The following is a 20,803-nucleotide window of genomic DNA, read 5'->3' as shown; positions in this document are numbered from 1 at the left end:
GGAACTGCCTGCAGAGCTCAGAGACAGGATTATTGCAAGGCACAGATCTGGGGAAGCCTACAGTAAAATTTCTGCTACACTGAATGTTCCTAAGAGCACAGTGGCCTCCATAATTTTCAAATGGCTCAACCAAGACTCTTCCAAGAGCTGGTTGCCTGGTCAAACTGAGCAATCTCAACGAAAACCTATTCCACAATGCTCAGGACCTCAGTCTGGGCCAAAGGTTCACTTTCCAACATGACAATTATCCTAAGTACACACCCAAGATGACACAGGATTGGCTTAGGGACAACTCTGTGAATGTCCTAGAGTGGCCCAGCCAGAGCCCTGACCCTACTGAACATCTCTGGAGGGACCTGAAAATGTCTGTCCACCAATGGTCACCATCCAACCTGACTGAGCTTGAGAGGATTTGCAGGGAAGAATGGCAGAAAATCCCCCAATCCAGGTGTACAAAGCTTGCCGTGACATACCCCAAAAGACCCAAGGCTGTAATTGCTGCCATAGGTGCTTCAACAAAGTACTGAGTGAAAGGTCTGAATACTTATGCCAATGTGATATTTCAGTTTTTCCTTTTAATAAATTTACAGAAATTTCTAAAATTCTGTTTTCTCTTTGTTGTTATGGGATACTGAATGTAGATTAATGAGAAAAAATGAATTTCAGCAACTAGAATCAGGCTGCAGCAAAACAAAATTGACAAAAGTGAAGGGGGTCTGAATACTTTCTGAATGCACTGTGTGCTTGGAAAAGATAACATGATAATAATATATGTGAAGAGAGAGAGAGCATACCTTGCTTTGGTAGTCTCCTAAAGGGAGATGGATAGCAAATGGATGTAAACAAAACAGTTGACAAAATAAGGAGCAAGAACCTCAAGTTAAACAATGGCTAGGGAGCACCTGGTTTTCATGAACAAGTCTCCAGGACCAGATGAATTATATCCGAGAAAAGGAGTTTACAGTGTCATATTGGAGCTCTTTCTATGAATTTTGAGAAGGTAACAGCGTTCCGTGCGCCTTTGGCGTCTAGTCATGCCGGCCACATGACCACGGAGTCGTCCTCGGACAAGCGCTGGCTCTTCGGCTATGAAACGGAGATGAGCACCGGCCCCTAGAGTCGGAAACGACTAGCACGCATGTGCGGGGGAACCTTTACCTTTTACCTTAGTAGATGGGCATCGTTGCAAAGAATTTAAGAGGGACAAATATTGCTTTTATTTTCAGAGAAGAGTGGGTCTGGATTGTTATGGAATTTATTGTGCAGAGGTCTCCTTGTGCTACCAAAGAGTTGCACAGACAAGGAAGGGCACTGAGAGCAGTAAAAATCACACACAGAAATACACTGAGTTCTAAAAGCAAAAAGTATTTTACTTTGAGGTGGTGTAAAAACAAAAATGCACAGTCAAAAATAAACAGTCCAAGTAGCAATCCAAAATACAAAGTCTTCTTACCGGTCCAGAGGTCAATACACAGTTCAGCTTACAACAGTAGTAAACCAACAGCAGAGCAAAAACAGTAACAGTAGAAAGCAGTGAATTCGGAGAGAGAGAGAAGCTACTTTCCTAGCTTCCTCTTATGGCCATGAGAACACTTACACACCCATTGGCCAATTAACTTCTTAAAGCCATAGCATTATGGTTAATATATTTTCAACCCAACATTGTAGGCTAGCACCATATGCCTAACATTCTCCCCTTTGGGTAGAATAATATATAACTCTTACAATCTTATGCACATTCTTTCACAATTAGCATTGTGTTTCACAGCACTTTGTACCTTCGTAAAATGGTCTGCAATATTTACATCAGATGGACAATACTCTAACTGTATTAATTTATCTTTGACACATTGTCTGACATTTAAATAACGAAGATCAGTATGTTTAGATCTTGTTCTTACTGCAGCATTATTAGCCATCTTTATCGCAGCTTGATTGTCCTCATACACAATAAATGGATCATTTACATTTAAACCCATATCTAACAATAATTGTTTGTACACTAGCAGTTCTGTACATAACACTGATAGACATGAAAATTCAGCCTCCATTGTAGATAAGCTTATGTGTTTTTGTCTAATAGACTTCCATCCAATTAAAGAATCACCCAACATTACAGCCAACCCTGAAGTAGATTTACGAGTGTTTGAATCAGAGGCAAAACTCGCATCTGCATATGCAGTAAGGATTAACTCACGATCTGGCTCTAGATATAACGAGTAGTGAATAGTTTGCTTCAAATACCTTAATACCCGTTTAGCTGATTGCCAGTGTCTAACAGTTGGATTATTGTTGTACCTAGCTAATTGATTTACACAGTAAGAAATATCAGGTCTAGTCCAATTACTCAGATACATAAGACTTCCTATCAAAGATTGGTACATAGTCTTATCAAATACAGGACTCTCAACATTAGTGTCCTTAATATCCATAGCCATCGGAGTTTTTGCTGGTTTACACATTTCCATATTGTATCTCTTTAATAACTGAGATATTTTACTGGCTTGTGACACCTTAAAACCCCTATTTGTTTTCACAATATCTAACCCCAAATAGTGGCTTATTTCTCCAAGATTTCTAATTGTGAATTTATTTTGCAATCTTGAAATGATAGTTTGTGCTTCTAACTCAGTTTTTGTTATTATTGCAATATCATCTGTGAATAATAAAATAAAAGATAATGCTCCGTTGTGTTCTCTTCTAAACAAACAAGGATCAGCATTACTGGCTACAAAACCTATTGCACTTAACTCATTAACTAAACATGTATTACACTCATAGCCCGATTGTTTCAATCCATAGAGGCTTTTCTTTAATTCCCAACAATCATGGTCTCTATCACTGGTCAATCCTGGTGGTATTCTTAAATAAATAGTATGTTGCAATGGAGCATGTAGATATGCAGTTTCAACATCTACATGGGTAACCATATGTTGGTTTTTAGCCGCCCATACTAAAGCTGCTCTTAAAGTAGTTGCCCTTAGACTGGGTGCAAACACTTCGTCATAATCCTCAGTAGTTTGGGCAAAACCTTGTGCAACCAAACGTGCCTTATGGGTTACAGTCCCGTCTACACCCTTCTTTAACTTATATATCCATTTACAACCTATAGCTTGCTCACCAGGTGGCAGTTTAGCTTTCACATAAACCTTAAGATCCTGCAAAGACTTCAACTCCCTGTTCATTGCAGCTTTCCATGATGCTTGTTCTTTTTCAGGATACATCCTGATCTCATCATAGTTAGATGGCTCTACACTAACTTGACATATACTAGCTTCATAGCGATCAGGTGGATGTCTGATGCGCGTTGAACGCCAAGGAATTACAGGGCTTTGAATTTCTGTCTCCTTTCCTTCCTCTGATTCCTCTTTTATCTCCCCTATCTCCTCTTCATCTTTTATATTTACAGGAGATGTATTATCATTACTAGTTACGTTATCAGAGGAGTCCTCAAACACTAGAGGATCAGTATTAACAGTTTCTTGCTCTAACCTATCCCAACCAACGTGCTCAAGGAATTTTGCACTAGCACTGTTATATACATTAGTTGTGCCTCGTTCCCAGAAACGATAGGATCTATGGTTAGCTTCGTAACCTACGAAGTATAATTGCCTAGCCCTATGTTGGCCTTTACTCCTGAGTTGTGCAGGAATGTGGACCCAAGCTGGGGTGCCAAACGTGTGCAGGTAATCAAGGTTTGGTTTTTTACCATGCCATATAGTATATGGTATTTTACCAGTAGAAGTATTAACAACTATATTCAGAACATGGTTTGCACATTTTGCTGCCTCCCCCCACAGTCTATCTGTTAAGCCAGAATCTCTTAACATGGTTCTAATCATGGCTTGTAACGTTTGCCCACGTCTCTCAACAAAATCATTATGTTGAGGTCTATAAGGGGCTGAATGTTTATGCTCAATGCCAGCTGATTGTAGCATATCAACAAAACACTTATTTGTAAATTCAGTACCATTATCAGTAATTATGCACTGAACCTTTCTCTTTGTTTTCCTCTCCACAAACTTCAGCCAGTTTGCAAATTGTTGGAAAGTGTCTGCCTTTGACTTAAGCAGATAACAAAATCCATATCTAGAGTAGTGGTCCAATATACTTAAAATATAACAGGATCCTCCTAAACTTGGTTTCATGGGTCCAATTAAATCAGCAAACACAACTTCCAAAGGTACAGTTGTTTTGAAGCCGTTTATCCTGTTTGCAGGAGTTGCCTTACTCTTTTCCTGATTACAGGCATTGCAATTCAAATACTTACTACATGGCTTCAGTTTAACTCCCTCTACTAATTCCACTGTTTTACGTAGTGAGTTAAAGTTTACATGCCCTAACCGCCTATGCAATAAATGTATACACTCATCATGTGGCTTCTTGTTCTCACATAGTGAGTTAGCTTTAACTGTACTAACCTGGTTACTTGTGAGAACGAATAAACCATTTTTCAAATTAGCAGTTACACAGGTTCCATTCCTCTCAATAGTGCATTGCTCCCCTCTGAATGTTACCACAAACCCAACCTTAACCAATTCCCTTACAGATAACAGGTTGAATCTTAGTTTAGGTATATATAACATAGGTAACTGTTCATTAATGCATGGACAATAGGAATTACCTTCACCAGAGGCCTTCATCCTCCAACCGTTTGCCAGTGAAACATATTGGTTGCTGTTTTTCATAGTAACAAACCTCTTTTTCTCTTTAGTAATGCATTGTGAAGCCCCACTATCAACAACCCACAATTCATTATTTCTGGATGTTGGTTCATCAGAAATAGCCAAACCAATGCCCTTCTTAGCCTTCCCACTGCTATTCACATTCTGTTTTTTACCCTTTCTACAGAATTTGGCTATATGCCCTGTAGCCCCACAAGAATAACATTTCTTGACGTTGTAAGCAGTGGTGAATTGCTGCTTCTCTCGTGGCTGTGTTTCTCTCAGCTGGTCTCTGTCACGCCTTCTTCTGGACTCTTCCAGCAGTCTCCCAGTAATGTTAGTCAATGTCAGTTCCTCTCTGGTCAGGACTTCCAAAGAAGAAACATATCCATCATAACTCTCATCCAAAGATGACAGAATAATGTAGACCTGATGCAGCTCTGAAAAAATCAGCTCCTTTTCATGAAGCTCTTGAAAAGTTGCCTTCATGTAATTTAAATGGGTCAGCATATCTCCATTCTTCTGCAGACGAGCCCTAAACAGCTTACGTGTAAGGTGTATATGTGCACCCACACTGTCACGAACATAAAGCCTTCGCAAAACATCCCAACACCTTGCAGCAGACTCCTCACCACGAATATGGACAAGCTGCTGGTCATTCAGTGTTAGTCCAATAATGCAAAGAGCTTTCTCATTGCTACGTTTAAAGTTGTCTAACTTCTTTGCATCCTCTTCATCATCTGGATCCCAAGCAGTAGTATCTGGTGGGTTATTTACAACAGCCCATAGTCCTTCCTTGCGCAAAAGCAAGCAGCATCTTGTGGACCAGGAAACATAGTTTGTCCCATCCAACCGGGTTATCCAGGAGATGCCTGACAACAGTTCTTGTGCCATTTTACACCAAATAGCTAACACAAACTCAGCTAGCAATACTGTGTGTACTAACTCTCAGTACAGGCCTGGGCCCATAACCAGTGTTATGGAATTTGTTTGTGCAGAGGTCTCCTTGTGCTACCAAAGAGTTTGCACAGACAAGGAAGGGCACTGAGAGCAGTAAAAGTCACACAAGAATACACTGAGTTATAAAAACAAAAAGTAGTTTACTTTAAGGTGGTGTAAGAACAAAAATGCACAGTCAAAAATAAACAGTCCAAGTCATACACAATAGCAACAGTCCAAGGAGTAATCCAAACTACAAAGTCTTCTTACCGGTCCAGAGGTCAATACACAGTTCAGGTTTACAACAGTAGTAAACCAACAGCAGAGCAAAAACAGTAACAGTAGAGATCAGTGAATTCAGAGAGAGAGAGAAGCTACTTTCCTAGCTTCCTCTTATGGCCATGAGAACACTTACACACCCATTGGCCAATTAACTTCTTAAAGCCATAGCATTATGGTTAATATATTTTCAACCCAACATTGTAGGCTAGCACCATATGCCTTTGGCGTCTAGTCATGCCGGCCACATGACCACGGAGTCGTCCTCGGACAAGCGCTGGCTCTTCGGCTATGAAACGGAGATGAGCACCGGCCCCTAGAGTCGGAAACGACTAGCACGCATGTGCGGGGGAACCTTTACCTTTTACCTTAGTAGATGGGCATCGTTGCAAAGAATTTAAGAGGGACAAATATTGCTTTTATTTTCAGAGAAGAGTGGGTCTGGATAATTACAGGTTAACCTACTTTGATATTTGAATATTGGGCAAAATTCTGTCATGAATTATTAAATAGTCACTTTGTGATTATTTAAAAAAGAATACATTGTTGGCAGGATCTCATTTTTGGTAGATTGACCCATTTAGTTAACTAGCAGTGGACATAATGTATCTTGACTTGAGTAAAGCATTTAAAATGGTAAGTATCCCATAAGAGTCTACTAGAGAAGAAGTAAACTGTACACTGGACAATGCTAAAGCTGGCTGGACACTTAGACCCAATGAGTGAAACTCAATGGTTTAGCATCAAGCTGAAGAAAAATGTAATCACAGCTATGATGCCGCTGAAAAAGGTAAACTAGTCTGTTCCATAAATAGAGCAATGGTTTCTTAAAAGTGGTATACAGAAGGAAAGCCCATTGCTGAGAGTGTGGGGAAAGGCCCATGGAGATATCTCCGATCATGACTAATCTCTATACTCGGATAAAATCTCTTGAAACTATAAGTATGTCCCCTCACTGAGGAGGAGAGGAGCAGAAAATTAATGTAGCATGTTATGTTTCTAAAGCTGTTGTAAAGGTTCCCCCGCACATGCGTGCTAGTCATTTCCGACTCGAGGGGCCGGTGCTCATCTCTGTTTCAAAGCCGAAGAGCCAGCGCTTGTCCGAGGACGTCTCCGTGGTCATGTGGCCAGCCTGACTAGACGCCAAAGGCGCACAGAACGCTGTTACCTTCCCACCGGAGTGGTCCCTATTTTTCTACTTGCATTTTTACGTGCTTTTGAACTGCTAGGTTGGCAGAAGCTGGGACGAGTAACAGGCACTCATTCTGTTACGCGGCACTTGGGATTCGACCCGCCAAACTGCCGACCTTCTGATCGACAAGCTCAGCATCCTAATGTATCAAAATATTTCACTTGCTTAATGACAAATTGTCAAGTTTTAGGGTTGTTGAAAGAAACAGGTGGCTTAGTTGATTTTTCACAAAAGGTTTCTATGTGAGCTGCCTTCCTACTCGAGGGAGGTGGGGAAAATCCTTTTATTAAGCAGCTTCTATATAGCTGAACAATGTAAGGAAGTCTCTACTTCCCCACTGTTCCTGTTTCAAACAATAATCCCACATTTTTATTTAAAAGGAAACAGAAAACTGGATGAATGTAACATAGTACCCTCATATCTTGTCTGGGCTGAAAACATATATGCACAAAATTCCTATAAACTATTCTTTTGCATGTGCAAAAAAAATGTAAAGTATGAATGCTACGTTTTCAAACATAAAAGAGACACAGTATAGGCTTCCGGATGGCAAGGCGACGCCGGAGGCAGCCATTTCTTGGCTGTCAGCCTCGCAGCTCCGTAGAGCCGCCGAAAACAGCGTCGATCAGCTGCTTGGAAGCCCCCACCTCGGGAGAAGAGGAGGGGGTGAGCGTCCAGGTAGGGGTAGAGCTCTCCGGGGCCGCCAGAACTTAGAGTTTTGATGGCGGAAGGATTGAGCCCCCCCGAAGCCTGGGCATGCTCCGGACTGCGAGGCGTCTCTGCTCCGGGTTTTTTTGGAGCAAAACAGGGTGTTCGCAACCATCCCTGCTAGCAAGGAAGAGCTTTTGAGAACGAGGACGCAGGCAGAGCGATGCAGGAGATTTTGGTGAAGATGATGTTTTGATCTTTAACTCAATGGACTTTGCTGAATCTGCATGTGAAAGTGAGTAGTTAACAATAGAGGGTGAAAATGGCGACTATATCTTCTAAAGTTCCTGCCCTGAGGCAGCAGTCTTCGGCGAAAACTTTATTGTCCTCTGCATCTGAATCTGTATCAGCTTTTACAGTAAAAGATTTGCAGAGTTTGCTCCAAGAAACTATGGAAAAGCAAATGCAACAATTTGTTGAGATAATGGAGAAAAAGTTGGAGGAGAAGTTTACAGAGAAATTAGCAGAAATGAGAGCAGGCATCACATCTGCAATAGAAAGTGTGGTTAAAAGTATTGAGATTTTGGATGAAAGAGTGGAAGATCTTGCTCAAAATGATATTAGATTGGAAGCCAAAATGACAGAAACTGAAAATATGATAGCGAAAATGGATTATGATTTGATTTCGACACAGTATTTTCAGATGGAGCTTGCTTTGAGAATCAGAGGCCTAAAAGAAAATCCTAAGGAAAATTTGACGAAAATGGTTTCTGAGGTTTTGGAAGGGGTGTTGGAGCGACCAGCAGGTGAAATAATGGAAGATATAGATAAAATCTTCCGTGTTAATTCGTGGATTGCAAGACAAAGGAAATTACCCAGAGATGTGGTGGTTTATTTCACAAAGAGAAAGATTAGAAATGAAGTTATCCAGGCCTCCTATAATATTGATTTTGTAATGGATGAGCAAAAAGTTTTGATTTTAAAAGAGATTCCTGCAAGAATTTTAAGAAAAAGGAAGGAATTTGCTTTTTTGACACAAGAATTGAGACGACGTGATATTAAGTTTAGATGGCAAATACCAGAGGGTATGGTGGTGACTTATGAAGGTACAAGGCATTGTCTTACCACGGTGGTTCAGGCACGTGACTTTTACAGTAATGTTTTAAAAGCAGTCCCCATATCGTCTTTGGAGTCTACAAAGAAAAAAGGTGACAGAGAGCCTCAACGTTCCAGAGAGAATCCACAAGATGTTGAAGGGTTAACGCAGACAGATGTGAAAGTTACAGGAGTGGGTCAAATTTCATCACCACGGGAGAAGGCCAGAAATTGGAAGAGGTGTGCTGCTTCTGGAAGAATGAAGCAAACCTGAGGATTTAGTTGCATAATTGCAAGAGATAATAATGTAATAAGGATGCTAGAAGGATTAAGTATGTGGGGATTCATTTTTCACCCTTATAAAATAATTATATAATATTTTGTGCTGCTTTAGTTTGAAGATGATTATGAAAATTTAATTGGGAAGATTTGTAGTAGTGTTTATTGATATTCTGTAGGTTATGCTTTGTTATTTGGATGGAAAGTTTTAAGCCTGGAAGGTAGTGTATGGTATTTTAAGTTGTATAATATATTAGGAGAAGGAAAGGTTGTATTAATTTGGTTTTAGTATGTTAAAGTCTAGTTGGATAGAAGAATAGTTTTATAAAACTGATATAAATTGTTTTATGTGTGATTGAAATTAATTTGTAATACTTTTATGGGCAATATTGGAGTAGGTAATAGAATATAAGAATATAAGAATGATGTGATTATATATATAAAAAAATTTTTTTAAGTTTGGAAGTAATCTATGGTATTTTAATTTGTATAATATATTAGGATAATATGAATTTAAGGTATTATTTTGTATTTGAATAATCATTGATATGATATATATATGTATGTTTGGAATTTACCTATATGAGTTAAAGTTTGATAGTTTGAATAGCTTAGGATTGTTTGCGTAAGTTAGATCATGATTGTTTGTTTGTATTTTTATATCCTGTGTTTTGGTATTAGATTGGAAAGTATTATTTTGTATTTGTATAATTATTGATATATGTATATATGTTTGGAGTTTTCTTATATGAGTTAAAGTTCGGTAGTTTAAATAGTTTAGGATTGTTTGCGTAAGTTAGATTATGATTGTATTTTTATACCCTGTATTTTGCTCTGGGAAGCCGGGGGGGGGGGAGGGGAAAGGGAGGGAGGGGTTGGGGAGGGTTGGGGAGGGGGAAGAGGGTGGGGGGAGGGGGTTGGGAGGGTTTTTTTTTCTTTTTTTGGTTTGCTAAAGATAAAATGTATTGTAAAACTTTTTAATAAAAAAAAAAGAGACACAGTATAAATTTTGTTAGACAGTTGACTTCACCACTACTCTACAAAAGTGCACACATGAAGCAGCACTTTAATTTGCCAATTATATATTCAAGATGGACAGTGTTTAATATTCATATTATGTATATGTAGGGGTGTAGGTCTATACATATGTTGTATATAGTATGTTTAGGTGTGTGTCATGTATGTGTTCACTTTGAGAACGGGCAACTAAATTTCATTTTTGATGTGTGTCATGCCCACAGTAAAAAATGACAATAAAGGTTATCTTATCTTATCTTATCTTGTCTTGTCTCACCTTATCTTATCTAATTTGCCATGTCTGGATTCCAGCTTAGAACAAATCTGAGCGATCAGGTGCTCTGAACTTAGTAGTATGTATTAGCAGTTTTAGTATTACACTACACAATTGAATTTTTAAGAATAGCATGTCATGAAAAAAATTCACAAACATTAATATTCCACTTGGTTGAAAAATCAGCTTGGCGATTTTGCTGACAAAACTTCCAAGGATTTTAAAACCATTTAGCATTCATTGATAATTTCCCCCTGCATTTTTAACTAGAGATAATTGTTTAATGACAGCTATTTTCGTAGAGTTAGTATTCATTCCTTGTTTTTCTTTGACTCTGTTATTTAATTTAATAATAATAATATTTCTATACCGCCCTTCTCCCGAAGGACTCAGGGCGGTGAACAGGGCAAGAATAAAAATACAGGATTACAAAAGTTAAAAAATAATTAAATACATGCCCATCTACTAAAAACAATTAATACATCTTAAAACCCCAATAAAATAACAATAACAACCCCCCCCCAGTCCCCCATCAGGCCAGGCCAGCTTGTTCAAAAAAGTATGTTTTTAGCTCGCGGCGAAAGGAGCGAAGATATATGGATCAGTATTTGCCCTTTGGAGCAGTTTTCAGAAACAGTAAAATACATACATGGTTACAATAAAAATTAATAAACAAAAAGGATAGTGATCTCCAGTCCTTTCTCAAAAACTCTACAAACGTGAGGTGCCACAAAAATTTTAAGAAGTGGGAGTATGGAGAAAGACCATGCAAATCTGGGGGAATAAAAGCAACATACCTCATCCAGCTTTTCTAGCCACCCTTGATTGGAAGCAAGTTCTGCCATAAAAGCCTGATGCTTCAGCCATTTGCTGTGCAAATTCCGTGCTTCATCATATGATGTATCTTGAGCAGTAAGCATCTTTTCTTCAATCCACGTGGTAAGCTATCAATAAAATAGTATTATGTGTATAAAGCATGAAAAGTGGATATGCTTCAGACTCCTGTAGCATTTTGCTGAAAACAGAAACTTATGGTCTTTCACAAATATTCCTAGATACTCCCTTACCGTAGGGTCCTTTCCAACTGTTGCTATTCCTGCTTTTAAAAAAAACATATATATTTTTTCCAACGTCAGGTTTTGCTAGAAAGGGAAATCTAAGACCCAGCTAATCTATTTATTGACTTCCCTTTCTCCAGATAATTTCTGGGTTTCATATGCGCCCAAAATTACACCATGGTCGATGGTGTCAGAAGCTGCTGAGAGGTCAAGAAGGGCAAGAATGGCTGCACTGCCCCTATCCTGCTCCCGCCAGAGATGATCTACAAGTGTGACCAATGCCGTTTCTGCCCATAACAGCCTGAAACCCAGCTGAAAGCGGTCCAGATAGTCCATTTTATCTAGGACCTTCTGAAGCTGCAGCACAACAACCTTTCCCACCACCTTCTCTTAAAAGGGAAGGTGAAAAATTGGATGGAAATTGTCCAGGCAGGTGGGATCCAGTGAAGGTTTCTTGAGGAAGGGACCGACCAAGGCTAACTTAAATGGTCCGGGAAATTTTCTTCCTGCAGCGATATATTAATTGCTGCCTAGACCAGGGGTGTCAAACTGCCGGCTCGCAGGCCACATGCATCATATCGAAACTGCGCCCACCACACTGCCGGCAATGACAAAAAAAGTCGTGATACGTTGCGACACGTCACGTGATGTCGCACGTTTGACACACCTGGCCTAGACCCACCTGCAAGTCCTGGAGGCTTTGACTAAACAGGAAGGGCAAGGATCTAATAAACAAATTGTTGCACTAACAGCCCCAAAGATCCTGTTCACTTCCTTAGGTCCAAACTACGCCCACGTAACTGGGTGAATCCACTCCCTGGGCATCTCCAATGAACCTGGCTCCATGTCTGGATTCCAGCTTAGAACAAATCTGAGCGATCAGGTGCTTGACAAATTCCTCCACATGGCCCTGTAAATGGCAGCACTCTGTGGATGCAGGAAGGGTGGAGAAATACAACAGTGACATTTCGCTGCTCTGATCTCCATGAGGTAGGCCTTAATAGCAGCTCTAACTTATGATCGGTCAGATTCATTCCTTGTTTTCCTCCAGAGGCACTCTAGCAGTCTCTTGGCTCTTTTCCATACCCTCAACTCCTCTTTGAACCACGGGGAGTGTCAGTGATGGCAGCAGCAACACTCCCAACGGATTCCGCCAGCCCAACGTCAGGAAAAGCATCACATCGGGAAATTTGGGGAACATAACCCCTGAATTCCTAAATGGCAACTGCTACATCCCCTCATCTGCTGTGAGACTTTGGCTGGTGCCAAATCCTAAATCCACATCTCCGAGAAGAGAAAACCCTCCCCTGGTGTCATCCAGGTCTTAGTAATGCATGCCAAGTCAGCTTGTTCTTCGCCAAGAAGGTCACAAATGAGTGTGGCCTTGTTGTTGACCAACCTGGCATTCATCTGCAGCAGCGGAAAATCTGGGCTCCTCAGGGTCTGTTACCCAGGGTCTGGGCATGAGCTAGGAGGGCCAGAACACACCGCTGGTATTAATTATTGTGGGTGTCTTTCCCTCTGATCGTCTGCCCTCTTGTTCCCATTTCTACCCCTACCTATCACCACTTGAATTGATTGTCCCACCTGACCCCCCCATGAGGTGGGCTTCTACCCCCAGCCCTGAACTCCCTCCCCCTGCACCGCTGTGTCTGCCATTTTACCAGTCATACCAACTCACCAACCTTCAATGGGTAATTGGCAGAGGATTTACCTCCATGGCATTTTAGCCGAGGCTTTCAGCACCATCTGAAGCCCTTGCTCTCCCCAACCCCCACAATCACTCCCTATACTTCTATCCCCAAGCAATAAAATCTTCTATCATTGGCATCATCCAAAACCGTGGCCTCTCTTGGGGGGAAAAACAGGATAAGCACAGACTCATCCTAGATTAGCAGTAGTAGATACTGTAGTTCAAAATTCTTACCTCTTGGCAATTTTGTAGGAAATTCTGCAGGTCATTATTGTCCTTCAGTAACACAAATGCCTCTTGTGATTTTGTGACATTAGTCCTGTGTCTACAAATGACAAAAAGGTTATTGTTAAAGAAAAATGCTTTCCTACTTCCTCCACAATAGTGACTTGCCATTTCAGATTCAGTTTTTGCACTTGCAAATCAGAGGCCTGAATTCGCTGAACTCTCCTACTGACATTACCTTTCTTGAATCAGCTGAACTTTTTCCATAATTTTGTCGGAGTAAATGTTCCCGTCAGCAGCAAGCTTGCTCCCGGTTTCTATCAAGCCAGTAACCTTTTCTTCATTAGCTGCCATATTAGCGAGGAAATCTTCAAATTTCCGTATAACAGCTTCCGATGCTTCTAAAGTGTCTGGTGGCTCAGTGTGAGCTAGTGTATATTCCTAAACCAGAAGTTACAAAATATGTATGCCTTATACCACATTTTAAAATGATTTCAGTCCATCCCTATTAAAGTTAATTTGATGAGGCAATCATATACAGTATATGGTAGCTATAGGGAAAGACATCATATAGGCCACGGATGTCACTCGATCGCATCACATGACGTATCATGATGTATCGCAACGGTTTTTTTGCCTTTGTGGAGCCAGGGCGGGCGTAGCCTGCAAATGACGCACCTGGCCCACAGGCCGCCAGTTTGACACCCCTGATATAGGCAGTGTACCACTTGCTAAACATATTTTTGGGCCTTTTTTGTTTTGGAAGATATGCAAAAAAATAATAATTATGTAGGTGGCAGTGAATAAGCAGGCAAACCTTCCTTGGGCCATTCGATATGCTTAGAGGACATAAACGTCCATGCTATAGGCTATATATGTACAGATAGTCCTCGACTCACAACATTTCATTTAGTGACCATTCAACGTTGCAATGGCACTGAAAAAAGTGGCTTATGACTGTTTTTCACACTTATGACCATTGCAGCATCCCCGGGGTCATGTGATCAAAATTCAGATGCTTGGCAACTGACTCATATTTATGATGCTTGCAGTGTCCCAGGGTCACGTGATCACTTTTTGCAACCTTCTGACAAGCAAAGTTAATGGAGAAGCCAGATTTACTTAACCGTGTTACTAACTTAACAACCGCAGTGATTCACTTAACAACTGTGGCAAGGTCGTAAAATGGGGCAAAATTCACTTAACAAATGCCTCACTTAGCCAACAGAAATTTTGGGTTCAATTGTGGTCATAAGTGCAGGACTACCTGTACGTGTATATTAGTCAGTCTCTGCAAAGGTGATGGTTTATTACTGAACAATATGCCACTCACAATACTCAAGGACCAGGATACAATCTTGCGACACACATTACCTGATTGGTAAGAATGATTTCTGCTTGTTTTGCATCTTTAAGAAACTCTTGGAAGCCAAGACACTGGTTGAGGAATTTCTCCCTACTATCCCACATTTTACATAAAGCATTCCAGCCGGTCTCCATGCCCTGCAGTCGCTGCTCCAGCTGCTGATACTCTGTATCTGTCTGGCCCTGAGTCACCCTGTCTCCCGTCTTCTTAACGTTGCTGTAAACATCCTTGTGTCGATCGGTCTCTTCCTTAATTGCAGCATGATCCTGCAAGAGATGCTCAGCTTCTACCAAGGAGTTGGGCACCTCTTCTGAAGCAACAGCTTTTTGTGCCTTGAAGAGCCACGCTTGGAAGTCGTCTAAGTCTTGCAAAAACTTGTGCAACTTGCTAGCCTCTCCAAGGGAAGCCTCCTGGGACTGTAAAGTATTTTGGAGGTCCAGCCAGACTCCAGAGACAGCTGTTAGTCGACTATAGATATCATCAGCTAGATCAGGCTGCTCTTCAGCAAGCCGATGGGCCTCCTTCTGCAGGACGGCAAGCCTGGCTTGAATAGCTGCTAGGTCACGTTCAATTCCGTACGATTTCCTCTGCATGGCAATCATGCCTGCCAGGTTTTTGCCAAGGTCTTGCGTAGATTCAATGACTTTGGTTTTTTCCAGGATCCATTTCCTGGTCTCATCGCAATCAACACAATAATTGTGGAGGCTAAGAGCAAAATCAACAGCTTTTCGCCTTTGAGCCACCATGTCCTGGAAGACCTTCCACCTAGGACACAAAGTAAAATAAGCATTTTTTTGTAATGAAATAAATACCCTTCTTTAATTTCTTCTTCGTCTGACAGATTAGGTAGATAGATAGACAGACAGACAGACAAACAGATGTCATTCAGACTAGAGAAGTGCAGCCGGATGGTATCAAGAGAGAGAGAAAGTAGTTAAGACTCATGAGGTCACATGGCGGACCTACAGAGCAGTTACAAGTACCTTGGTATCCCACAGTCACATGATAACCATGAGGAGGAGATAAGTAGGACAGCAAATCTAAGCACCACCAAAGAACTAGGCAGGTCTTGAAGAGCCAGCTCAATAGGCAGATCAAGATCCATGCCATCAACATGTATAACTCTCTAATCTTCAGATATCTTATCTGTATAGTGAGCTGGCCAAAGAAGGACCTGAAAGCTGCTACAGTAATACCTGGAAGCTCCTTACAACGGAGGGAGGTTTCCTCCCCAAGTCCAATATTCAGAGACTTGTCGACAGTCGAAAAGAGGAAGGTTAGGGTCTGAGGAATGTCAAAGTCACTATCATGGATGAAACCCAGAGCATCCAGGAGTACATCAGTAAGATGGTACCCAAAGATGGAAGGAAGATCAAACAGAGGAAGTACCATGTCAAGACATGACTTCGCAGATGTGCCCCTGACAGATAGCTGAGGCAGAAGACATCAGGAAACCCTACCAGTGGATGGAAAAGGCTGGATGAAAGAAGAGTAAAGGTAAAGGTAAAGGTTCCCCCGCACATGTGTGCTAGTCGTTTCCGACTCTAGGGGCCGGTGCTCATCTCCGTTTCAAAGCCGAAAAGCCAGCGCTTGTCCGAGGACGTCTCCGTGGTCATGTGGCCGGCATGACTAGATGCCAAAGGCACACGGAACGCTGTTACCTTCCCATCGGAGTGGTCCCTATTTTTCTACTTGCATTTTTACATGCTTTCGAACTGCTAGGTTGGCAGGAGCTGGGACGAGTAACAGGCGCTCACTCTGCTACGCGGCACTCGGGATTCGACCTGCCAAACTGCCGACCTTCTGATTGACAAGCTCAGCGTCCTAACCCACTGAGCCACCGCGTCCCTTCGAAAGAAGAGTACTGAGACACTAATCATAGCAGCAGAAGAACAAGCACTAAGTACCAAATCCACAGAAATAGGATTTTACCATATCCTAGAAAGGACCTAAGTTGCACACTATGCAGAGAGGCCTCAGAGACAATCCAACACATAGTGGAAAGGTGCAAGATGCTGGCAGAAACTGTATACACTGTATGTCACAGTCAGGTAACTGTCATTGTGTACGGGAAAATCTCTACAGAATATGGGCTAGCCCAGGGGTAGGCAACCTCGGCTCTTTTATGACTCATGGACTTCAACTCCCAGAATTCCTGAGTCAGCTATGCTGACTCAGGAATTCTGGGAGTTGAAGTCCATGAGTCATAAAAGAGTCGAGGTTGCCTACCCCTGGGCTAGACCCTCCTGAGACTATATGGGAGATCCCACTAAAAGTTGTGGAAAATAAGAAAACTATAATCATATGCAACTTCCAGATCCAGACAAACAGGCAAGTACTGGCCAATCAACCAGATATCCTGGTAGTAGACAAGGACTAGAAGACAGTGGTAAAAATAGATGTAGTGGTGCCGAGTAACAGCAACATCAAGAAGAGTAACTGAAACTGGAGAAGCACCAGGGCCTCCAGGAGGAACTGGAGAGGATGTGGAAAATAAAGGCCCCAGTGGTGGCAGGAGCATTCCGGGTTGTGACTCCTAAGCTGGGAGTGTGTCTCCAAACACTAAGCAGGAGAAGAATCAGAAAGAGAGGAAATAACCTCAGGGTAGTAGCAATGATGTTTTGAACTACAGTTATTTATCCCAAAATAAGCATAGAGAAAAATCTTGTTTCACCATACAGATACGTATTTTACCTGCTCCCTTTCCTTCTCTTTTCCAGAAATCCATCTATGGAAGCGATGCATTATATGGTGGAAACGAAATGGGGAGAGGGAATGGCCATCACTGGATGGTGAATGAACAAATGGCATTCCCTCATCTATCTTGTTTGCCTAGCAGTATGAAGACAAATTATATAGCCATAGCTAAGCTGACTTTTTATCTTTGCATATTTATAGCAATATTTGGAAACCATAGGTAAACAACAATGAAGAACAGTTGGACAAAAATAAGAGAATCTATTACCTGGCATTCAGATGCTCTTGGCACTGCCTCACTTTCCCACTTCGTGGATGGCCACTTTCTATTAGGGCACTAGCAGCTTTATTGACTCCTTCAATCTGAGAAGCCAGGCTGTTTATTTCCTGTTCCAAAATATCAAACCTGCAAGAAAACACTTTGAATGAATGAATGAAACCAAACCCATTATATAAAAAGCTTGTGTGAAATGCCATCTAGGGTCCCAGTTAGGTATAATATACAGGTGGTCCCTAACTTAACAACTATTTGTTCAATTCAAACTTACAATGGTGCTGGTCACAATGATACTGATGAACAGTCTTTATACTTACGTTTATTGCAGCATCCCCATGGTCACGTGATCACAATCCGAGTGATTAGTGACCGGCTTGCAGTTATGATGTTGCAGAGTCCTGTGATCACGTGATCGTAATTTGCAACTTTGTTTGCCAGTTTTCTACAAGCAAAGTCAATTGGGAAGCCAGAAGGAGATTGCAAATGATGTCTAAGCGCTTATTTAACAACCCATGGTGATTCACCTAATGACAGCAACTGGAAGGGACGCCATTTCCATCGCTAAGCAGGGAAGTCATGGGATGTTGCACTTACAATCATGACACTTAGTGATGGAAATTCAGCTCCCAATTATGATTAAATGAGGAGTTCCTATATGTAAAATGACAATGACAACTACGATGATGTCTTATGCATAGTAGCTAGATTGTGTTTAGGAGCATAAAAGCAGCACCTGAAAAAAAAATTTCATGTCTTAGACTGCAAAGATATTTTTCTGATATATGTACATATAACAAGTTTAATTCCTGGATATGTAAAAATAACCAGTTGTTTTGGACTGTTCAGACTTCTGAATGTTTATCTGCCTTTAATTTCATTGTACATTTCCTACCAAGAAATCAGCATTGGGAAACAATGCAAATAAAAATTCTATGTGATTTTTGCTACATAAACACATTAGTCATTCTGGTTACCACTGCAAAATGCATACTACTTTCATCTCAGATAATATAACAGTTCATAATTTATTCAATATGGATTTAAGAGTACATAAAGTAGAAATAACATCTAAGTAATCTGTAACTGCCCTGAATTAACTGACTTAACCATTCTTTCACAAATAAACAAGTTATCTCTCTCAATTTCATCTACAAATTGCATTTATCTATACAAATTGCATTTATCTATACTCACCGCCCTGAGTCCTTCGGGAGAAGGGCGGTATACAAATTAAATTAATAATAATAATTAATAATATCAAGAACTGGAAAACCGTAAGTTAAACTGTTCCTAAAAAGGATTCTTTGATATATTCAATAGCATATAATTGTGTTGGACCACAATATCAGGATTCCACAGCTAAGACTGTTATCTTCAAAAAAGACTACAGTAGTTCTTGGGGATGCTGAATCAACATACAGAGCTTGTGTTTCACTGCTGCTCACCTATTCAGAACACCCAAAAGGTTAGGGAAGATCTCTTACCACTACTTAATTATTTTTGAATTTAGCACTCTATTTATAATTTTGTGAAAGAAGGTCTGTGTTTATGCTTAAGGATTCAAGTCAGGTATTTATACTTTGAATGCTTATGGTACTAATCCCCTATCTCCTTTCAGGTCTGTTTTTGGCAGGTAAACATTGTTGTAGCCTCACACTGTGAACTATTTGTGTCTCACATACGCTGCTTAAAAGTTTGTGAACTGTTTTAAATTTTCAATATTTCTGCATAAATATGACCTAAAACTTGATCCGTTTTCCATATGTCCTAAAAGTAGAGAAAAGAGAACCCAATTTTAAAAAATTATATTGTTTACCTATGTTGTACAACATCCAGATCTTCCAAGGTATCAGGAATCTCCATATGTTCCAGCCATTTCTCTTTTTCGCTCATCCAGAGTTCACATGCATCTGTCTCACTTAATATAGTGTAGAGATCCAAAGCGTCCTGTAGCTTCTGCCTGCGCAGATCTGCTAGAGACACCACCTCATTATACATTGCCTGGATAGCCTTGAGTCTGTTCTCAAATCCTGGAACATCCCGGAATTCAGCAGGGAAGCTCTGTGCTTGCCTATTCAGGTTATCCATAATTTTCTTATTGTTTGCTACCTCATCCAGGAGATCTCTGTGCTTTTTAACCAGGGCTTGAGTGGAATATTCATCATGCCCCACATCATCACTGGATACTAGCCGATTAGCATCTTGGAGCCAGGCCATCAAGTCATCTGCGTCTACCTGGAATTGGAAAAAGCTTTCTGCATCGTGTAAGTTCTTCTTGCGGAAAGCTGCCAATTCCTGCAACTGAGCCCAGAGAGCTTTCACTTCCTCAATCCTGCTGCAGATTTTTGATGCTCCAAAATGCTTCTCAGCAATCATGCCTTCTCCCTCCTTGATTGTCTGCTTCAGGTGAGCCCCTAAGCCACGTAGCTCATCTTCAAAAGCTTTATGTTTCCTCTGTAAAATGAGGATACTGGTGAGGTCTTTTCCATAGTCCAGGGAAGAATAGATCTGCTCTTTCTCCCTGATCCAACTTTCAGCTTCATCCAATTCCCAAAAGAACTTCCACTGGCGCTTGGATTGGTCAAGACGAGCTTTCCTCTTTGCAGCTAAAGCAATCAGCTCTCGGTAGTATAGTTCCAGGAGGTTTACACGATCACAAATAATTTTGGGATCGCATGGCTGATAACCTGCACACGGTATGTAGGCAAAAATTACTAGTTCTAATACAGAATACACTTTCCTTTACATTAATAAAGTTGTGATTTAAATTTTGGGGTACAATTCATATAATAAATGTGAAAAATAACTGTCATTTTTGCTGGTTTCAAAATCTGGAAATTTGTGATTTGCAAGAGCCTTGGTGGAGCAGTGGGCTAATGCCTCCTTAAGTAACACCAGCTGCCTGCAATTAGTGCAGGTTCGCATCCCACCAGGCTCAAGGTTGACTCAGCCTTCCATCCTTCCGAGGTAGGTAAAATGAGGACCCAGATTGTTGGGGGCAATAAGCTGACTTTGTAATAATGCCGCTTGGGGTGTGTGTGAAAGCCCTAATAAGCAGGCATATACATAGAATGAAGGCTACTGCTAAGCTTGTAAGCCG

The 20,803-nt window shown here is 41.0% G+C and overlaps 1 protein-coding gene across 4 annotated transcripts in view; it reads right to left on the bottom strand.

Moving 5' to 3' along the window:
• Positions 1-20,803, bottom strand: part of SPTB (spectrin beta, erythrocytic) — a 132,998-nt gene that overhangs the window by 37,745 nt on the left and 74,450 nt on the right. For all 4 annotated transcript variants that reach the window (XM_081330966.1, XM_081330963.1, XM_081330964.1 and 1 more), the window contains 6 exons: positions 19,520-20,390; positions 17,695-17,832; positions 14,738-15,494; positions 13,602-13,804; positions 13,373-13,463; positions 11,185-11,331 (listed from right to left, as the gene is read on the bottom strand). In XM_081330966.1, the coding sequence (XP_081187092.1) occupies positions 11,185-11,331; positions 13,373-13,463; positions 13,602-13,804; positions 14,738-15,494; positions 17,695-17,832; positions 19,520-20,390 (2,207 nt within the window). The remainder of the gene's footprint in view (positions 1-11,184; positions 11,332-13,372; positions 13,464-13,601; positions 13,805-14,737; positions 15,495-17,694; positions 17,833-19,519; positions 20,391-20,803) is intronic.

Source organism: Vipera berus (assembly GCF_964194415.1).
Source record: "Vipera berus genome assembly, chromosome: 1".
In the NCBI taxonomy this organism is placed as follows: Eukaryota; Metazoa; Chordata; class Lepidosauria; order Squamata; family Viperidae; genus Vipera; species Vipera berus.
The sequence above is the reverse complement of the archived record's forward strand: the minus strand, read 5'-3'. Positions and strand labels throughout refer to the sequence as shown.